This window comes from Lynx canadensis, chromosome B4 (genome assembly GCF_007474595.2).
Source record: "Lynx canadensis isolate LIC74 chromosome B4, mLynCan4.pri.v2, whole genome shotgun sequence".
Classification (NCBI taxonomy): domain Eukaryota; kingdom Metazoa; phylum Chordata; class Mammalia; order Carnivora; family Felidae; genus Lynx; species Lynx canadensis.
This window is the reverse complement of record NC_044309.1, coordinates 126,037,129-126,057,120: the sequence shown is the minus strand read 5'-3', so window position 1 is coordinate 126,057,120 and position 19,992 is coordinate 126,037,129. Positions and strand designations below refer to the sequence as shown.

At 40.0% G+C, this 19,992-nt stretch overlaps 1 protein-coding gene across 2 annotated transcripts; it reads right to left on the bottom strand.

Annotated features, from left to right (window-relative positions):
• Positions 1–8: 8 nt before the first annotated feature.
• TMEM263 (transmembrane protein 263) lies at positions 9–19,786 on the bottom strand. Of its 2 annotated transcripts, none has more exons than XM_030320458.1 (3): positions 19,639–19,786; positions 6,650–6,716; positions 9–2,925 (listed from the first exon to the last, which is right to left on the bottom strand). In XM_030320458.1, exons 2-3 carry the CDS (start codon positions 6,708–6,710, stop codon positions 2,639–2,641), a joined length of 348 nt encoding a protein of 115 aa, XP_030176318.1. In that variant the 5' UTR covers positions 6,711–6,716; positions 19,639–19,786; the 3' UTR covers positions 9–2,638. The 2 variants fall into 2 exon arrangements, with proteins under 2 accessions (XP_030176318.1, XP_030176317.1); XM_030320457.2 differs by lacking the exon at positions 19,639–19,786 and adding an exon at positions 18,413–18,625.
• Positions 19,787–19,992: the final 206 nt, after the last annotated feature.

Genomic DNA, 19,992 nt, shown 5'->3' with positions numbered 1-19,992 from the left:
CTGCCCTGTTTTTCCTTTAAATTCCTTTATTTCCTCAGATCTTTATGAAACATTTTGTCTTTTGCAGATCATGGTGTTTTATTAACAGATTTATGTATTCTTTCCCATTCCTTCAATACAAACAAAATTTTATTCAATCACCAGTTACCTTCATCTGACATTTCACTAAGTACAGGATTCATGATGTCAACATTATTAGATCAGGCATTCAAGTGGGTCACACAAATTTATCCTCATTGTGCCAAATACCCACTCAAAAGAGAAACTGAATAACAGGTGCCTCCAGGTGTCTATGTCAACCTTCGCTGCTTGAAGTGAACCAGTACTGCTTCGCAGGTCAAACTGCTAGTCTATGAAAATAAACTGGAAAAGACTCAAGTGTACAGCTGTACATATACCATCAAATGGCAAGTTCATTTCAACAAGAACCTCTATGACTAGCTGCTCATTTGTACAGTTCTCTGCTGTCCTTGCAAAAGCCTCTCCTGAATCAAATTATACTTCAGAGTTTAAAACAAACTTGATGAGAGAAAATGTACCAGGTGGCTCTTCTGTAGCAGAAATTACAACCATTTTTCCTCAAGCAATTTTAAAGACAAAGTTGAAAATAAATATGCAAGCACACAGTAAACTAAAGTCTATATTTAGAAATTCAGGTACAAAAGCACAGCAGAGCCTATGACTATAGAAGATAAATTAGAAATATAAACTAGCAATGAAGTAATAATTTCTTTCAAATAGCAGGAAACAAGTTCTCCAATACCATTATTTAGATCACTGTTTAGTGTTCACCTATTAACTTTGGGTTTCTTTTAAAAATCTCTTTTCTGATTATCACATTTGACCAGATATACCAACAAATATACCTTAAATCATGGTGCATGAAACAAAGACCATTTAATTTCTGATGAACTCAACAACTTTCCAGTTTTGTATATAATGGTAGGTTCAAGAACCTTTGTAGGTTTGCAGAAGATACCTACCGGCCTTTATAAAAGCTTTTAAAAGTTATGTTCTTAGCCATTTGTTGTCCACATTACTAAGGTAAAATTCCCAGTGGTTTAGAAACAAACATTTAAGCTGTAGGTGTTGGAGTGATCTAAGTTCTCAAGGATGTATTCTGACTTATTTACTCCAGAGCATCACCTCCTTTCCTCCCTCACACATTACACAGAAGTCGGCAAAATGGAGGAAATTTCCAGACTGAAGTATAAACAAAACTAAGATTTTTTTCAGGCTTGTATTATAACCCTTAGCTAAGAGGAATGCCAAGTATATGTGCACTTTTAAATTTTTTTAGAAACTGAATATGAAATAAAAAGATGAATTCCAGCTAAGTGATACTCTTTAAGAATGAGTGAGACATGATGAGACATATTAAGAAGACATGACACACTTATCATCCATCATCAAAAACTTCAATTCCCTGCCTGAAGTTGACTCGGAAATGGTACAAAATCTATGACTTCTTCAAAGGACTGTAAGATAACATTTTAAAATCCTATAAACCATTGAAAGCACTTAAAATATATTTTACATTCAAAACTAATCAGTGAAGCCCATTTCATTCAATTGAAAAGTCAGCCCCCACATATTTGTGGCTGCTTATACTGTGTTTTTAGAAGGGGGCACTAGCATTTTAAGCCACCCTACAGACAAAACTGGTGTGAAGAATTCTTTTTGTATCTTGGATGTGTCAGGTGATTCTTAAGAACTTAAAATTATTTGTTCCTCCTTAATATGAAACTCTTCCAAGATAGCTTATGACCAGCAAAGAAATGTTCCTTAGGCACTGTGAGGTGTATTAAAGATGGAGCATGAAACCAGAATGAAGCATACAGTTTGGCTGTTAACTATACTGACAGTTAACAAAAAGTTACCAAGCACTGTCTTATCTGCTGAGAGGAAGAAATGCCTTTACCCCACTACTCCTGAGATTCTTAAGAGGGAAAACTAATTTCACAACTTTTAAAAGAATCCAATATAGTTCTAAGAACTGCACATATTTAGGGTATTATAAAAGATGTTTTCTTTTATAAGGCATCAATGATTAAATTAATGTAATGCATATCTAACAAAAGATGGTTAACACTCAGTATCATAAAACCATTTTTCTCTTCTCCTGAATTTCTCTAATTCCTGCTTTTACCAGCTTAAATAAGAAAAGAATGCCTCTTGGCCTAATCAACTATGGTTATAAAAAAAACTAAGACATCTGAAACTATTAGGCACATCAAAGGTACAGTTTATGTAGTTCAAGGTTCCCTTCTTAAGGGGCAAATGAGTTACCTGGCACATTATACATATGGAACTATAAAGATCAACTAAATTCAACTTTCACATTTTTTAGTTAAACTGAAAGACTTATAGTAAATATTCAAATATACCATATCTTCAGTTACAACTGAATAAGTGTAACATTTTACCAGATAAAAAGCTGGAATTTAAGTATGAGAAACCTTCATACACTGTGCTAGTATTGGTCTCTTCTTTTTAGACAAAAGCCAGTCATCAATACTTTCAACACAGCAGTTTAGAAGATAAACGTCCAAACAGGTGACTTGGTTGTAGTCCATAATTTAGCAATTCAATGCCACTGGCATCATAATGCTGTGGAGAGCAAGTGTATCTCCATAGTTTAGTCAGATTTGTCTTTCTTCTTTCCTGTTAAGGGCACTTTGTTTACAACAGCAGACCCAACAGCTGTAACACCTCCAGCCACAGCAGACACGCCCCCTTTCACCAGCCCTATTCCCATGGAAGGCACAGTTGTAACAGCTGTTTTGGTCACCTCCAGACTCTTCCCACCAATCCAAGCCACACCACCAATGGTGGCACCAACGGCTCCCTTTGTAACACTGAAGATACCCCCAGTCACACGGGACAACATGCCTGGTTGCTGCTGTGGGTGATCTTTCATTGAACCTAATGAGAGAAAATATCGTGAAGATAGTCAAATAAAGTCTTTATAAGAGCAGTACAAATCAATAAGCATCCTAAGACTTCCTAACAATCAGGAGGTTGTTTTGATAAGGTAAACCACACATAAATACAAATGTGATCAAGACACTGAAGAGCTCTTCCCTCAAGACCATAGTTGGACGTGTTTTTAAAACATCTTGGTCCAGTGCTAAGCTGTAGTATCTCTGAGAAAAAAATGCTTTAGAGACTAGACAACTTTCATAAAATAGAATCAAAATCTGAATGTTTCCTTGATTTACAGTTTTGTTGCTGTTAATAAAAATCTTTCTATCCTAAAAGGAGCATGAAAAAATAAGATAAATATATTTAGTCTTCATTTCCTTGACAGAATTCAATCATTACTGAAAAAACCTTCTTCATTTAAAGCAATGGTTCTCAAGGTATGATCTGAGACCCCCTGGGTATCCACAAGACCTCTGCAGGGTAAAAATTATTTTCATAATACTAGCATATCATTTATCTTTTCACTTTTATTCTTTCACATTTTTTCACAAGTCTACAGAATTTTCCAGAATCTAAATGATCTGCAGTAACATCAGAGACTAAACACTGAAGCAGCTATGAGAATCTAGTTGTCTTCTATTAACCCCAACATTAAAGAGATTTGCAAAAATTTAAAAACAATGTCACCCTGTTCACAATTTTTTTGTTTTGGAAAATAGCTGCTTTTCAAAAACTATGTTAATCATGTTAATATGTAATGGGCCTACTGGAGTTTTTTAATGAATTAATTTATCAGTTTTATTATTTATACGGCAAATATCAACAAAGACACAAGCTTTTGAGGGTCCTCAATTTTTAAAAGTGTAAAAGCATCCTGAAACCAAAAAATTTAAGAACCAGTAATTTAAATATATATGGGTGTCTGCTCTATATGCTCTTAATAACGTATTTAAAGAGTAATGCTATGTAAAATTAGGAAATTTATTTACTACTTAAAATCATGTTACCCACCTAAAATGATTTTTGTAGTGTTGAGAAACTACAGCTATGTTTAATACTTTCATTGCCTCAATAATTCTTAAAGGACAGAGTATGTGATTTGAGCATCTAGTCTGTAAAAACTCTTCAAATACTCCCAGAAAAGGTAATATCAATATGAAAAATTCAGATTTTTTTAAGCCATAAGTTTTTTCTCTGGTTTGTTTTGATAGAGTCATTCAAATTGGCATGTAACCTCAAACTCAGGCATCAAATTTCATAAAAATTTGCTTGTGCCAGCCTCAAATGGACACAAGTCCTTTCTACTTTGCAATCGAATGATTCAGGCAGCAACAACACATAAACAGTGGTGTTTACATTTTTCTAAACTTAATGGAAAAATACTTGCTAACTAAACAGTTCAGGCTTTAATCACTGAAAAGGTACAAATCACACAAAGAAAACTCAATTCTTTGGGTACACAGATCCAAGACCACCAAAGCTACGAACTCCTAGCAGAACGTGGTTATGACAGAAGATAACATTGGGAAACTGATAATATTTAATGGAGAAAATACTCTGAAAATTAAGCTTTTCTAATACAGCACTAATTTACCTTGATATAGGTTTTCTTCCCATTGTTTAGAGGTTTGACATGTCACAAGTATGAAAATCTCACTGACTCGTCAAAATAGCTCATAACTATATAACAATGGCTATATTTATAAAAACCAAATTTTTAATTGAAGCTATTTGAGTGATAAGTATAGGTAATAAAATCTTTAAATAGCTGAAATAAAAGACAAGATATGGAAAAGCATCTGAATACATTAATTATATAAAGTTATGATAAAAGGGTTACATAATTGGTAATTCTTTTGTAATCAAAGTCACTAACACTAGGAAAAGGGGAAAATCTTGATCTGAGGATAAAACAGGTTAAGTGCCTCATGCTGAATACCCTCATTAGTATCCTGCTATGCCAAATTTGATGCACACGCCTTTAATGAAGACAATATTTCTTAGTCAAGGCAAATAAATATTAATGCTGTTGATCTCTAATTACAGTGCGCTCTTAATTACCACCATATAGATTATCTGCTCTGCAGACTACCTTAGTTTAGCAGGTTGCCATATAATAGAGACATTGCTAAAGCACTTTCTCTTCCTTTACAATTATGCTCCTGAATAGTCTTTATCTCTTTTCTGACTTTATCCCTACAAAGTCCTTATTAACTTTCTCATTAAGCTCTTTTATTTTCAGAACTCTAGGTTCTAGACCTAAAAAATAAGTCAAGGATGGGGCGCCTGGGTGGCTCGTTGGTTGAGTGACTTCGGCTCAGGTCATGATCTCACAGCTTGTGAGGTCAAGCCCGGCATCGGGCTCTGTGCTGACAGCTCGGAGCCTGGAGCCTGCTTTGGATTCTGTGTCTCCCTCTCTCTCTGCCCCTAACCCACTCACATTCTGTCTCTGTCTCTCTCAAAGATAAATAAAACATTAAAAAAATTTTTTTAGATATGACTAGTCAAGGAAAATAGCTGAACTAATAATTTTCCAGGCTATTCCTCCACCAAACTAAAACTTATCAGCTAGTTACCTCCATCTTCTTTTAGGCATATGTATAAACTTTTCATTGTGTTTTCCTAACAATTTCATTTTTGTCTACCAACATAAGAAATATAGGAAGAAAATTGTGGACAGTGGGCAACAGAACGGGGAAGAAAATACAATACCTAGAGTCACAACTTCCAGCTCTACCCTCCTCCTGGTGATATTGAGTCTGTCTGCTACTCCAGTCTGGTCTACCAGCCATTTCATCTCTTATTCTTCACTTTGATTCTCTACCGTACCTATTATGACTGTCCTGTACAAATGCAGCCATCCAAGGAGAGTGCTATTTGGCTTATATATTCTACACCAAAACCACAAAGACCAAAACCAGTAAAGACATTCAGGTATGCAGTTAGTGTTTCCAAGGACTTTTGAAGTGTAAGAAAATGATCCATGATGTCACAATTTTCAAACTAAAAGACGATTTAAATTACCCTAAGCCCATGTATTAATATAGGAAGAGAGAGCTACCAATTATAAATAATACCTTAACAACAAATCTCAAGTGCCTCTTGAATTGAGTTTTTGTATGCATGACATGAAAACACAGTCCATTCTTCCTCTGCACCCCATACCCATTCTCTACAAATGAAAAGATACTCTAACTTGTGAAATGGTCTTAATAAAAGAGTAACAAAAGAATAGATCTTATATAATAAAATAGTTGCATTGTGTCCCCAATTCACCAATATCTGTGCTTTCTTCTTAGAGGCTAAAAATATTATCTTCAATTATTTTTGGAACATATTTATTGGCAAGGTAAACAGATTGTTACTTTAAATTTGATAAAAACGGACACCTGGGTGACTCAGGTCGGTTGAATGACTGATTCTTGATTTTGGCTCAGGTCATTATCTTGTGGTTCATGGGATCGAGCCCTGCGTTGGGCTCTGTGCTAACAGCACAGAGCCTTCTTAGGATTCTCTTTCTCTTTCTCTCTTTCTTTCTCTCTCTCTCTCTCTCTCTCTCTCTCTCACTCTCTCTCCCCCCCTCCCTCTCTGCCCCTCCCCCAATTGTGCATGAGCACACTCTCAAAATAAATAAACTTTTAAAAAAATGAATAAATTTAATAAAAACAACCAGAACTTTAATTCAGTTTAATTCACATGCTTAGTGTGTCAGATGCATACTTACCTTCTGGTGGTTCATCACTAAGGTATGATGGGATTTCTTGATTTTTATCTGCCTGATTCATGATCTCCTAAAAAACATATATACATTTCATTGTAACCTCAACACATGAGACTACTTCTTACCACATGCTCAATTAAGACGTAACTTTATTCAGATAGACAACATTTCAAAACACTGTCACAAGGCTACTTCATCTTATTTCTCTCCTACTTTGTGGTGTTAAAGAAATACTTTTATTACACTACTGGACAATCAACATCTTATCTCAAACACAAACCAAAGAGTAACAGGCATGGCAAAAGCTTTCCTACATTGTTACTGCTGTTACTGAAAGAAAGTTGGAAGCTGGGAGTTAACACCCAAAAATTTTAAGTGCTTCCTCCTACAGAGTATTGGTTAATTGTAATTTATTTCACGACAGACTTAAGGAAAATCTATACTGTGACTAAAAAACATGTTCCTTCTGAAAATTTTCTAAAAATCACATCCTTCTCCTGTAAAGATACCACCAATCAGAATCACTAAGAGATGGATTTTTATTACTTTTTTATTGTTGTTTTTAGAGCTCTTACAAACACAGGTAGCAAAAATAGCTCTTACAAACACAGGTAGCAAAACCCATGAAAAAAATATATATGTGATTACTTCCTAATACAAGTAGTAAAGGAACCTAAGAAATAAAATAAACTGTATTGGGATGAAGAAAACACAGTTAAATTTTTTTCCCAATTTCCTTTACTATCTTAAAATATTTGCTTTTATATTCACTTGACTAAGTCAAGAATAAAACAAGTCAAAATTGGTCTATAACGACGGTTTTGATTGGCCAGAAAATGACGGTTGTGATCCCAGCAGTCAACTGTTTCCTAGTCATAAAATCATGGAGCCTAAATTATTATATCTGTACATATACAACAGAAATGTAAAAGTATATTGGGGAAATCCTGCCATTTGTGATAACACAGATGAAACCTGAGGGCATTATGCTAAGTGAAATAATTCAGGCAGAAAAAGGCAAATACTGTATGATCTCATATGTGGAATCTAAAAAAGCTGAGCTCCTAGAAACAGGAGGCTGGTGGTTGCTAGGGGCTAGGGAGTGAGGAGGTGGGGAAAATGAGATGTTGGTCAAAAGGTACAAACTTCCAGTTACAGGAGGATTAAGTTTTGGGGATCTAATGTACAGCATAGTGACTATAGTTAATACTATATTGTATATTTGTAACTTGATAAAATTCTATACCTTAAAATGTTTGCACCATAACAACTAAAAGGTAATTATGTGAGGTAAAAGATGTGTTAACTAACCTTACTATAGGAAGCATTTCATATACATGTATATCAAACCACCACACTGTAAACCTTAAACTAACACAATGCTGAATGTCAACTGTATCTCAATGAAGCTGGAATAGATATTATGAAAACTAACAATGTACTAAATATACTGATCAATTAACAAATACTGATTGACCACTTACTATAGGCCAGGTAATGTTTTAGGTGCACAGGATATATAGCATTGATCAATACAAACCAAAAAATCTCTGCCATCATGAACATCCCATATCATCTAGTAGGGAAAGGCAATAAACAAAGAATATACTGTCTATGTCAGATGGGGTTAAATGCTGTGGAGAAGGAGGGATGGAGGGAGGATATATTTTAAATAGGACAGTCTGTCAAGGCCTCAATGTGGTGACATTGTAAAGGAGGTTAAGGATACAGGATACTTGGGTAAAGAAGCCTCAAGGCATAAAAAAACAGCAAGAGCAAAGGTCCTGAGGTGGGAGCTTACCAGAAGCAGCAAGAAGGAACAGCCAGAAAAGTGCAGCAGGGGTCACAGCAAAGGGCAGCAGGAGAGGAGGTCAAAGAGTGAGGGAGGTCTGCATCGCTTAAGCCCTTACAGGTCTTGGTGGTCACTAGCTTTCTAGCTCTGAGATGCAGAGCCTGTGAAAGGCATTGAACAGAGAGGTGATGCGTTCTGATTTACACTTTTAAAAGATAGTTCTAGCTGTTGTGGGGAGAACAAGCAATACAGGAGCAAGAACAGAGGCAGAAAGACCTGATAGGAGACTTAACATAATGTTTTCAAGGCTCATACATATTATAGCACGTATCAGAACAAAGTGGTTAATTTTAAGTGGTCAAGGGAAGGTCAGGAAAGTTTCTCTTTATGATTCCTAAAGCTTTAGATAATCAGATAAAAATTCATCCTTATTTTCTTCTATATTTCAATAATCCAAGCAAAACATGTTGATGGTAAATGATGGTAGTGATAGTAAGACATGGGATTTTTCAAAGGCGAATTGTAACCTCATGTAATTCAACCTGCAATGCCTGTCAAACCTAAATCCTGTGTAAGATGGGATTTCAATGCACCCCACAGAGCCCAGCAGCACAAGTCATGTGTTTGCTTAAATACCTTTTGGTTGCTCCAGTGAAAACTCTGACTCAGGTCAACAGCACTTAATCTTATGCTAGTCTGGTTTGTGAATTTAGCACATCATAAGTGATTTAGCATATTTAAAGTGTGTATGCATACACACTTAACATTTAAAAAGTAATAGTAGATACATGTAATCTCTGACAAAAAAAAAAAAAAAACACAGAAAGAACATCAGCTACTGCATTACTGGGAGAAGGAGTTCTTGACTGATTTGCCTTAATTTTAAAACTCCCTTAAACCAAAAAGTTAAATTGACTTCCATTCATATTTATGTTTCTTTAATTTGTCATCATGGTAAGAGCATGAGACATTATACAGCATAGTGTTGAAGGTACTGGGATCAGAGAGCCTGAGTTTCAATCCCAACTTGACCATAAACTGTGTGGCAAAGGGCAAATAACTTCATCAGATCCTTGGTGTTCACGAAATATAAACAGAAAGATATAGAAGCCCTAACTCTAGGATGAGAATGCTATTTAACAAATTTAAAACAAAACATGCAGAATTCCTGGCAGAATATGTGTGTCCCTTCCTGATGAAAAACTATTGTGGAGCCACTTTCTTCCCCACTAAACTGTTAACTGCAAGAAGAGAGACTCGTTTATCACTGTGTTCCCAGTATCTGTGTACAATACACATACAAATCCAGATCTCCTGGCTGAACCAATCAATGGATGCTACCAGACCCTGTACAGAAATGTGAGGAAGTTATATACACACATACATCCTACCTATGTTAGCTAGAGTTTAGAAACAGGTGTGATAGGGGGGCAGCTGGCCAGCTCACCCTGTAGAGCATGTGACTCTTGATCTCAGGGTCACGAATTCAAGCCCCATATTGGGTATAAAGCTTACTTAAAAAACAGTTGTGACAGTAATTGCATATATTTCAAAACTGCCTTTCTGTATATATCCCACAAACCCCAACCAAAAGACTTACCTTTTCCTGCTAACATAGAATCCCTTAAAAAAATTCTTAATTTTCCCACATATATCTTGTAATTAAAAAAAGAAAATGACCGCCATTTAAAAGATTAGGGCAGCTTTATAAAAGACATATGCAAGTTCATCTATACAATATGAACTGACTTTATCCTCCTATGGGTAGGCAAAGAGGAGTCATGACAGGGTAACACCGTCAGATCTGTGCTTCAAGAAGCTAACTGAAGCAAGAACAGATGAAGGTCAGAGAGATTAAACACAGTAAGGCTACTTTAGTAGTCCCGTGAGACGAAGTAACAATTTAAACTCTGCCAATTTTTCCTGTATAAATGAATATCTGGGCAAAAACCTAGGAGTCACCCTTGATTTCCTATTTTTTACATTCCCATCTAATCATCAGTAAATTCTGTTGCCTAAATAGGTCCAGAATACAACCACTTCTCATCACTTCTACTGCCACCACTTTCAATTAAACTACCATAATCTCTTACTTGGGTTGTTAGAAAGTATCTTAACTGGCTTCTGAGCTTCTGCCTTTCCTCTTCCTTCAGTCTAGCCCTGCCATACCCTGCTTGAACACCTACAACTGCTTCCTGTTTTGCTCAGAATAAAATCCAGAGTTGAGGCCTGACATCTTACACTCTGACAGCATCTCCTACCATTCTGCCTCTCACTCACCAGCCTAGCAACATGGGTTTCCCTGCTCATCCTCTCCTGAAAGGCTTTTCCCCAAGATATGTATCTGGCTTGCCTCCTAACTTCCTTCAGGTCTTTATGCAAGTATCCCCTTCTCGGAGATCAGCCCAGACCACCTTACAATAGATTAGCCCCTCCTACTCCTCTCCCTATTATTTTCACCTAAACCTGCTCTATTTTCTTCACTGCTCTTATTGTCACTTGATATATAGAGATCTGTTTACTTTGTGTCTCCCACAATTAGAATGTAAGCTCCATGAAAGCAAGGCTTGGTTTTGTTCACTGCTCCATCCCCGAGCCTTCTTCAATGTCTGATGCATGGTAGATAAATACTTGAATTTCTTGTATGAAGTAGAATAGAGACCTTAGGTATACGTAAGAGATAAAAGAAAAATACAGGACGTAAGATTTCTAGTGTGAGCAACTAAGTAGACAAAGATGATGAGGTCACAACAGGCGACGAAAAACCACTTCTGAGAAAAGATGAAGGACTTTAAAAATTCTTATTTTACTGTGGTAAGAACATTTAACATGAGATCTACCCTCTAAGACCTAAGTGTACAATACATTACTATTGACTGTAGATATGATGAAAGGACCTTGTTTTTGAACAGCTGGATCTGAGATGGCCTCAGGGTATACACAGGACATGTTTAGCAGGCAACTGGATTTAAGGGGTCTGAAACTCAGCATGAAGTCTGAGTTAGAGTTGAGGTCCTGAGACTGTTTTGGGTGATAGCTAGAAATGTGAGGGACGGGTGATACAATCAAGGGAAAAAATGATAAAAGAGAAGTAGACAGATAACCTTATTTGGACTGCTCATACTTAAGAGGTGAGTAAAAGAGAAGCCAGCAAAAACAAACAAAATACGTTTGAAAGTGTACAAATGAGTACAGTCTCATGGAAGGCAAGAGACGAATTTATAAGCTTCCTAGAGACACACAATGCAGACATTAAAACAGTTTATGAAGATCAACTACTACGGGGAAATGCTAATGTTACATTTAGAGAACATAAAAGGCATATATCCTATGATCCAATTTTTTAAATACACATAAAAAGACTGAAAGGAAGTATACCAAAATATTGACAAAGATTGCGACTAAGGGGTAGAAAAATACATACACACACACACACACACACACACACACACGTATACACAGAGACAAACATACACACATACACAGAGTGCATGTCAGAGAGAGAAAGAAATACCATCACCCTTCTTTAAATGTATATTTAACATCTATGTTTTAATTTTCAACCATAAACATGCATTGCTTTTGTACATATTTTTAAGTCTGGATATCAGTTTTATTCATAAAGGATATTTTCAAAGATTATGCAGTTCATCTACCTAGTTTTTATCCTAGTTTTTTAAGGCTTTTATCCTCAAATCAAGGTGACCATCTAAAAACAACATACTCAAATCAAAACATGCTGATTTGAAGAAAATGCCACCACTGAGTTTAATTCTCAGTTATGTCCTCAATAAGGAAACCCTGACAAAGAGCCTAATGCAAGCTACTACACTGACTATACCACACTGTAAAGAAATTACCTACTACATCACTTGATAGCTCTGATACGGAGCTCCACATTAGAAATTTCTTTAGAGGGGGGTGCCTGGGTGGCTCAGTCAGTTGGGCGTCTGACTTTGACTCAGGTCATGATCTTGCAGTCCATGAGTTCAAGCTCCATGTCAGGCTCTGCGCTGATGGCTCAGAGCCTGGAGCCTGCTTCAGATTCTGTCTCCCTCTCTCTGCCCCTCCCCTTGCCCCCGCTCGCTCTCTCTCTCTCTCTCTCTCTCTCAAAAACAAAATAAAAAACATAAAAACAAATTTTAAGGAATTTCCTTAGAGGTATTCAGAAAAACTTTGTTTCCACAACATATTTAGAATATTTTCTTCTCTTTGAGATCTGTGTACGTTCCCATTTAAAAGATACAAAGAAAGATGTGATATCTCCCTTTTCCCTTTGGCTTCCAGGAAGCTTACAGTTAAAATCCCAACTTAGCTGAGTAGGTTCATGTGGCCCACCCAGTTGTTCTATTTCCCCCCAACTTCACACCTCCCCAAGACCTCCACTCTTATTGCTGTTCGCCCTGGCTTGCAATTTGAATATCTTATTTATATTCTTACCATTTTGTTAGTACATGTTTTTGTTGTAAGCAGTATTTGTACACAGTATTTGTGGAATAAGTGAGATAAAATTATCGTTTGTATCCATATTAATTTCAAACATAACAAGAAAAGATACATACCAATATATGGTAAAAATTTTGGTTAAAAAAAAGGGGGGGGCGCCTAGGTGGCTCAGTCAGTTAAGCATGCAGCTCCTGGTTTCGGCTCAGGTCACGATCTCATGGCTTCATGGGTTCAAGCACCACATGAGGCTCTGTGCTGACAGTGTGGAGCCTGCTTGGGATTCTCTCTCTCTCCCTCTGCCTCTCCCCAACTTGCACTGTCTCTGTCTCTTTCAAATAAATAAATAAACTTTAAAGAACACGTTAAGCTAGAATTGTGCTTTTCAAATGCTTATTTAAGAGTAGGCAGTAGTAGGGGCGCCTGGGTGGCGCAGTCGGTTAAGCGTCCGACTTCAGCCAGGTCACGATCTCGAGGTCCGTGAGTTCGAGCCCCGCGTCAGGCTCTGGGCTGATGGCTCAGAGCCTGGAGCCTGTTTCCCATTCTGTGTCTCCCTCTCTCTCTGCCCCTCCCCTGTTTATGCTCTGTCTCTCTCTGTCCCAAAAATAAATAAAAACGTTGAAAAAAAAAATTAAAAAAAAAAAAAAAAGAGTAGGCAGTAGTATGCCAGGGGTTTTAAGAACCACAGTAGAAGGATGCATATATTTTACCACATAGTAATTTAAAATACTGTTTTGTTTTAAACATACACTAATTAAAAAGAAAATTGAAAAGTGCTTGGGAATTTTTTAAGATAACTGGTCTTTCAAGAAATTTCATTCTTTTTTTAACATTTTTTTTTTTTTTTAAGAGAGAGACAGCATAAGCAGGGGAGGGGGCAGAGGGAGACAAAGAATCTTTTTTTGTTTTCATGTTTATTTATTTTGGAGAGAGAGTGTGAGGGTGAGCAGGGGGAGGGGCAGAGAGAGGGAGAAAGAGGATCCAAAGCAGGCTCATAGTGACAACAGAGAACCCCATGCGGGGCTCAAACTCTCAGAACCCTGAGATCACAACCCGAACAGAAGTCAGATGCTCAACCAAGTGAGCCATGCAGGAGCCCATCAAAAAATTTCATTCTTCCTTGGAACTTCTTCAGGATGTATACTCACAGGTTTACCAGCTCTCTCTTCTCAGCCCACCACACTCTCACCTCCCCCAGGAATTTACTTTGCTCTTAAGTTAAATGTATTTTGGTAGAAGAGTTTGAAATATAGGACTCTAGATACCATTATACAGAAATATCCAGTTACATTTAATATTGTTAGTAATAGTTGCAAACAGGATTATCAATAAACAATAAAAGAGAAAATCTGGAGTCCTGCCAGGCTAGAAGCCTGGCTACCTAGAACAGAGGAACTTGGTATTACAGGGCTTTGGAAACTCTAAGATGCCACGGAGACTGATTTTTATTTTGTGTACATATTTTTTTAATGTTTGAGTTTCTTGTACACCATTGGTGTTAATAGCAAGTATATAGTATTAAAATTCCTCTAGAACCCTTAGGGTGATAAAAATTGTGTAAAAGCTGCAAGTATTTGGAATATTGTCATTTTCTAGATTCCTAATTTTGTCATAAGGCACCAAATGCCTTATAAAAGTATTTTTGCTAAAATCCTTAACTATCTTAATGCCACCTGTACTTTTTACTCACATAAATCATTTCCAACCTCTACATACGTATATGTGCCAAAATTTTAGTGATATTACCTCTTTACAGACACTACCACTTTATCACCAAGGAGAAATATCTTTTGTATTACCATGCTGTTCATTATCATCAACAGGGGACTTGTTTCTCTTAAATTGGGAATTGTGAAGACAAACACGCTCTTAATCTGTTAAAACTGGGAAAGGTAAAAATCTGTCTGTAAAATTTAAAAGTATATACATGGTAGGGCACCCGGGTGGCTCAGTCAGTTGAACAGTCAATTCTTGATTTCGGCTCAGGTCATGATCTCAGGGTCCCTGGGATCGATCCCTGGGTTAGGCTCCTCACTGAGTGTGGATTAAGATTCTTTTCCTCTCCCCCTCTCCCCCTCTGCCCCTCTACCCCACTCCCTCTGTCTCTTTCTAAAATAAAAAATTAAGGGGTGTCTGGGTGGCTCAGTCCATTAAGTGTCTGACTTCGGCTCAGATCATGATCTCACAGCTTGTGAGTTCGAGCCCCAAGTCGGGCTCTGTGCTGACAGCTCAGAGCCTGGAGCCTGCTTCAGATTCTGTGTCTCCCTCTCTCTCTGCCCCCTCCCGCGTGCGCACGCATGCGCGCGCACACACACACTCTCTCAACAATAAAAAAAATTTTTTTTAATTAAAATTTTAAAAAAGTATACACATGGAGACAGGTAACAACTGACAGGAAAAGTGTCAAAACGACCATGTGGGGTGCCTGGGTCTGTTAAGAGTCTGACTCTTGGTTAAGGCTCAGGTCATGATCTCACAGTTCATGAGATCAAGCCCTGTGTCGGGCTCTGTCCTGGCAGTGTGCAGCCTGATTGGGATTCTCTCTCTCTCCCCCCTCTCTGCCTCTCTCTCCTTCAAAATAAATAAACATTTTCTTTAAAAATGACCATTTAAATATAACCCTTAAAGAAAATTATGAAATTCTATGCAAACCATCTGCCCTAAACTTATTGAGTCATTAGTTCAACATATACTTGGACCCCTACTATGTGCCAGGCATACTGTTAGGCACTAAGATTCTGGTATGACTGAGCACACACAGGACTTCTCTAAACAAGTTTACCCAGTTTTTCCAGGACTTATCAATTTAGTTTCATGCAAAAACCAAAAAACTATCTGCTCTCTAAGAACTCATAATGCACATAATTTTCTATGTAAAAAGTACTTTTCTAAGACAATAAAAACAGAAAACTGCCTTTAGATCAGGACAAATAATTGAATTTATTCTCTGGACATAAATTAATTTTACCATTTGAACAAACTCAGAGTACCAACTAAAACTGGTTATAAGTGTATGTTTTTAAGAAATTGTAAAATGTGAAAGGCTTCTTTGCTGTATACTGCAATTCATCAGTAGTTAATTTAGGCATTTTAGGCCAAGGAGAAACAATTCTTGTCCAGTACAACAGTATCATAGACATAGCAGCTGGCAAATACATTCAGCAAGGATTAATAACAACACTATTCCCTAGAGGGTAATTTTTCTTCCAATAATAGAAATAAGTAAACAAATGCCTCGGTAGGAACTTTTTTTTTTTTTTAAGGAAAACAGATGAATCAGGGTTGTTTGTGGATATCTACGACATTTTATACATAACGTTTTCATTAATAGTGAAAAAGTCTGAAAACAGTACACAAATTTGCCCATGGCTGAACACCCTTCTCTGTGCCAAAGGAAGTTACATAGCACTAACACATTATATAAATCCTAACTACAAGATACAGTATAAAACAGTTTACCTTGAAAGCCACTTCAAAAGCTTGTTATTAAATAGTAAGTGCCAATTCCCTATAAGAAAAAGACTATAAATGAATTAGCTAAATTCTTCTACACATTCTATATATAGGAACTTTGCCACATCCCCAACCCCCTGCTTTTAGCCTCTTAACTACAAAGTTTCAAAATATATTTATACAGGGCTTTAACACACATATACCAATAAGCATCGTATATTAAAACACCAGCTTATTGTGTTTAGGCTTCTCTGGTTAACCAACTATCCTGAACAGGCTGCTTTTAAACATGGCCCCCGCCCATTAGATCAACAGCAAACAGGCTACAAGAAATGCATTGAATCTGGCAGGGAAGAAAAGTAATCTGTCAGTAAAACTTTTAAGTGACCCCCTTAGTGACAAGTAACAACCAAGAGTATCAAGATGGCAACTTTTTAAGCGTTGTCTTGAAATGAAACAGTAAAGCGGAATTACACAATATGCTATCAAGCCAGATAACCAGTACCCCCGTAATCTGCCCTAAATTATACCTCATTAGTTCAACATGTATTTGTGTCCCTACCATGTCAGACACTGTGTTGGGCACTGAGGTTTCAACCAGAACAAGCATGTGAAGGCCCTACTCTGAAGGTATTTCCATGTAATCCACGGAGATAGCTTCAGGAAGCAGCAAAACAGCAAATACTCAATGACTGAAACAAAGACAGGTGAAGATTTTCCTTAAGTAAAACACACACACACACCCACACACACACACACAACTTAAACTTTTCTAATGATATTCTCCACATAGGGACACATTTTTATTAAACTTGGTTTCTGGCACATCTGCCAGGACACAGACTGAAGAAATGAAAGTGAGGGAAAAAGTCAAAACAGTGAATATAGGTTTACTAAAGATTACTTCCTTTTCTTTAAAAAAGCAGGCATGGCCACATACATGCAAACAGACCTGTTGATGTGATATCAATATTCCCAGGAGCTCCTAGAGCACCCACACCAATGGATGTCCTAAAGGTTAAACAATCACATACAGCAAATCATCACGGGTAGCAAACAATCACAGGTAGCAAAATAAAATATTTTCACTTGGAATTAGCACAAGGGTTCACAAAGACATAATAAAATAAGAACTCTCCTCTTTAGGTGTTTGTAAACCTTTCCCAGCAGTCCCTTCTCCCCCCACTGATCTCTTTAGGCACTAGCAAGTCTTTTTTTTTTTTTTTTTTTTCTTCCCTTTAGCAGAGGGAGTGACGTGGCAGGAGAGGCAGAAAATGACCCTGGAGAAGCCGTGACTAGGACTAAGCTCAGCACCTCCTCCCTCCGCTCCACGTTGTACACCCAGCACACCCCCACTCCCATAAGGCTCCAGAATTTCTTCTCTTCTTACACATTAAAGGGGATCTATTTAAGCTGGGATATGACTGGAAGTGGGAGCTTGGGGACTAGTCTCGAAGCTGCGTGTGCACAGCAGGCACGGCTTTTATTTAGACCTGGGAGGCAATGATGGCACCAACGGGTGCACCAGCGGTCCCCCATCACCCCTGGCGCCATCAGCGCCTCTCTCCATTCCACACTTTCAGCCTTAGGTTAGGCGTGAGGGTAGAGCCTTTCTACCCAGGAAGAGCACTGGAGACCAAGGCTTGTGTGCCTGAACCCAGGAGAGTGGTTTATCAACAGGTCAGGAGGTAGTGTGGCGGGGAAGCCCAGCACACAGCCCCCCTGTCGCATCTCTCTCCTCTCCCAGGCTGTTGACGCCCTCCCACCCACATTTTCCCAGCCTAACACCCAAGGAGCTAAGAAGTGAAGCGGAGGCTTCCAAAAGAAGTCCCCAGTCACAAACCACCGCTGGGGAGCCGGAGAGTCGTAAAGAAGAATAACCCCGCCAGCGAATCTCCGTCCGCCCCCAACATCGTCCCGCCCCTCCCCCTTTCCCGCTCAGTACCCCCCAAAAGGCTCGGCTCGGAGAAGCCAGGCCCGAGACGGTGAGGTGCAGAACAGCTAACGGAAGAAGGCGACAGAGAGTAGGACAGGAAGCCGGGACGGCGCCCCCCGCCCTCCCAGCCCCGCTTACACACCTCCGGGGTCGAGGGTCGGCGTCTGGAGCCGGGTCTGGGCGGAGGAAGCGGGCAGCACCGAGGACGGCTGCGGTTGCTTGAGCGGCTGGCACAGCCTCGGGCAATTGCGGGCTCCAGAGGCGTCTCCTCAAGCTTCGGAGCCAGAAGACTCCGTTGGCAGCGGCGGCAGTAGCGGCCTCCGGCTGCGGACGTGGCGCCGGACGCGACCCGCCCCCTCCGCCGCCTCCTCAGCTCCCGCCTCCTCCCGCGGCTCGGGCGCCGACGCGCACGCGCACCCCAGGCCCCGCCCGCGCCCACCCGGCACACACCCACCCGTTTCTCGAACTGCCCTGCCCTCCCAGCAGCCCCCAGCCAGCCGCCTCAGAACGCGCGCACGCGCGACGCCCCCGCGGCCTGCTCCCGCCCCTTGGCCCCATGGGTGCCTCCCCTGGAACCCCTGGCCCGCCTGCGCGCGCGCCTTGCCCTGGGGCCTCCCGCCCCCTTTCCTCCGGCATCCAATCAGATCGGGCGAGGGGCGCGGAGCCCAAGGAACGCGCAGTCGGCGGTCCTCAAACCCCAAGTGCTCGCCCAGCAGTTTCGCGAAGCTTTCGTTCCGCCACGAGTAACGGTCGGTCGGAATTCAGAACCTTTGCACTAGGGACAGTGGGACAGTCGCTAATTTCTCTGCCTCTTTCTTGGCCCAGGGACCTCAACCTTCCTTCCCTGCTTCCCCTCCTTAGATTGACGAACTGGGCCTTCTGTCAGCCCTTGCCTGTGGGGCTCTCGGCGCGCCCTCACTGTCCAGGTGACAGGGGTGACGAGAAGGGCGTTGCTCACTTATCACTGTTGTTATTATTAGAAAGCTCTCTGCCCCGGAATTGAGTTTGTGGGCCGTGAGAGCCGCTGTGGTTCGTGGCCGTCGCCCGGCTTGCTGCAGTGCTGAGGGCTGGTCGGGCACTCGAAATTGAATGGGGAGAGCGGGCGTTTGGTGGTGAGCGGTGAAGTTGGAAACCGGGTTTCGCGCGGCTCCCTCGCCTCCTGCCGACTAGCGGGGTTCCTCTCCTAGCCTCCCCGCCTCGGCGGAAGCCCTGCCTGCCTGCCTGCCGTTCTGGAAGGTGTGGAGAAGCGTGTGGCTCTGGGAGGACTTGCGAGGGAGGCGTCCCACCTCGCTTCAGACTAGGGGTCGTAGGATGCACGTCACAGGTGTTGCGGCGACCAAAAGGGATAGTGGCGCAAAGGCCGCTCACCTGGGCAAATGGTCTCCATTCACCTTTCTTCGCCCTTCTCCTTACACCTTCAAGTGAAGATGACAGTTAAGTCCATCGTAGGTTTTTTGAGACACTCCAAAGAGATGGTGGGCGGGAGAGGGCCTTACAAAATGTGAATTCCTGTACAAGTGTGAGATCCTCCCTGAGTCTAGTCAGCGAGACAAAACACAAGCGAAGCAACCAGCAAATAACCTCACCCAGTGTTTGTGTTGGCTTTTCCCTCCCCGCCCCGCCCCGAATGCAAAGCAATCCGAGTGATGCAACTGAATAGTAACCGTTGACCAGGCTCAGAAAAAGGACACTCGAACCAAGGAAAGAATCCTGGAAGAAGAT

Coding starts and splice junctions, on each gene's coding strand:
- TMEM263 (XM_030320458.1), bottom strand. CDS start 6,710: ATGAATCAGGCAGATAAAAATCAAGAAATCCCATCATACCTTAGTGAT. Junction 2,926..6,649: donor TAGTGATGAACCACCAGAAG/GTAAGTATGCAT, acceptor TTCTCTCATTAG/GTTCAATGAAAGATCACCCA.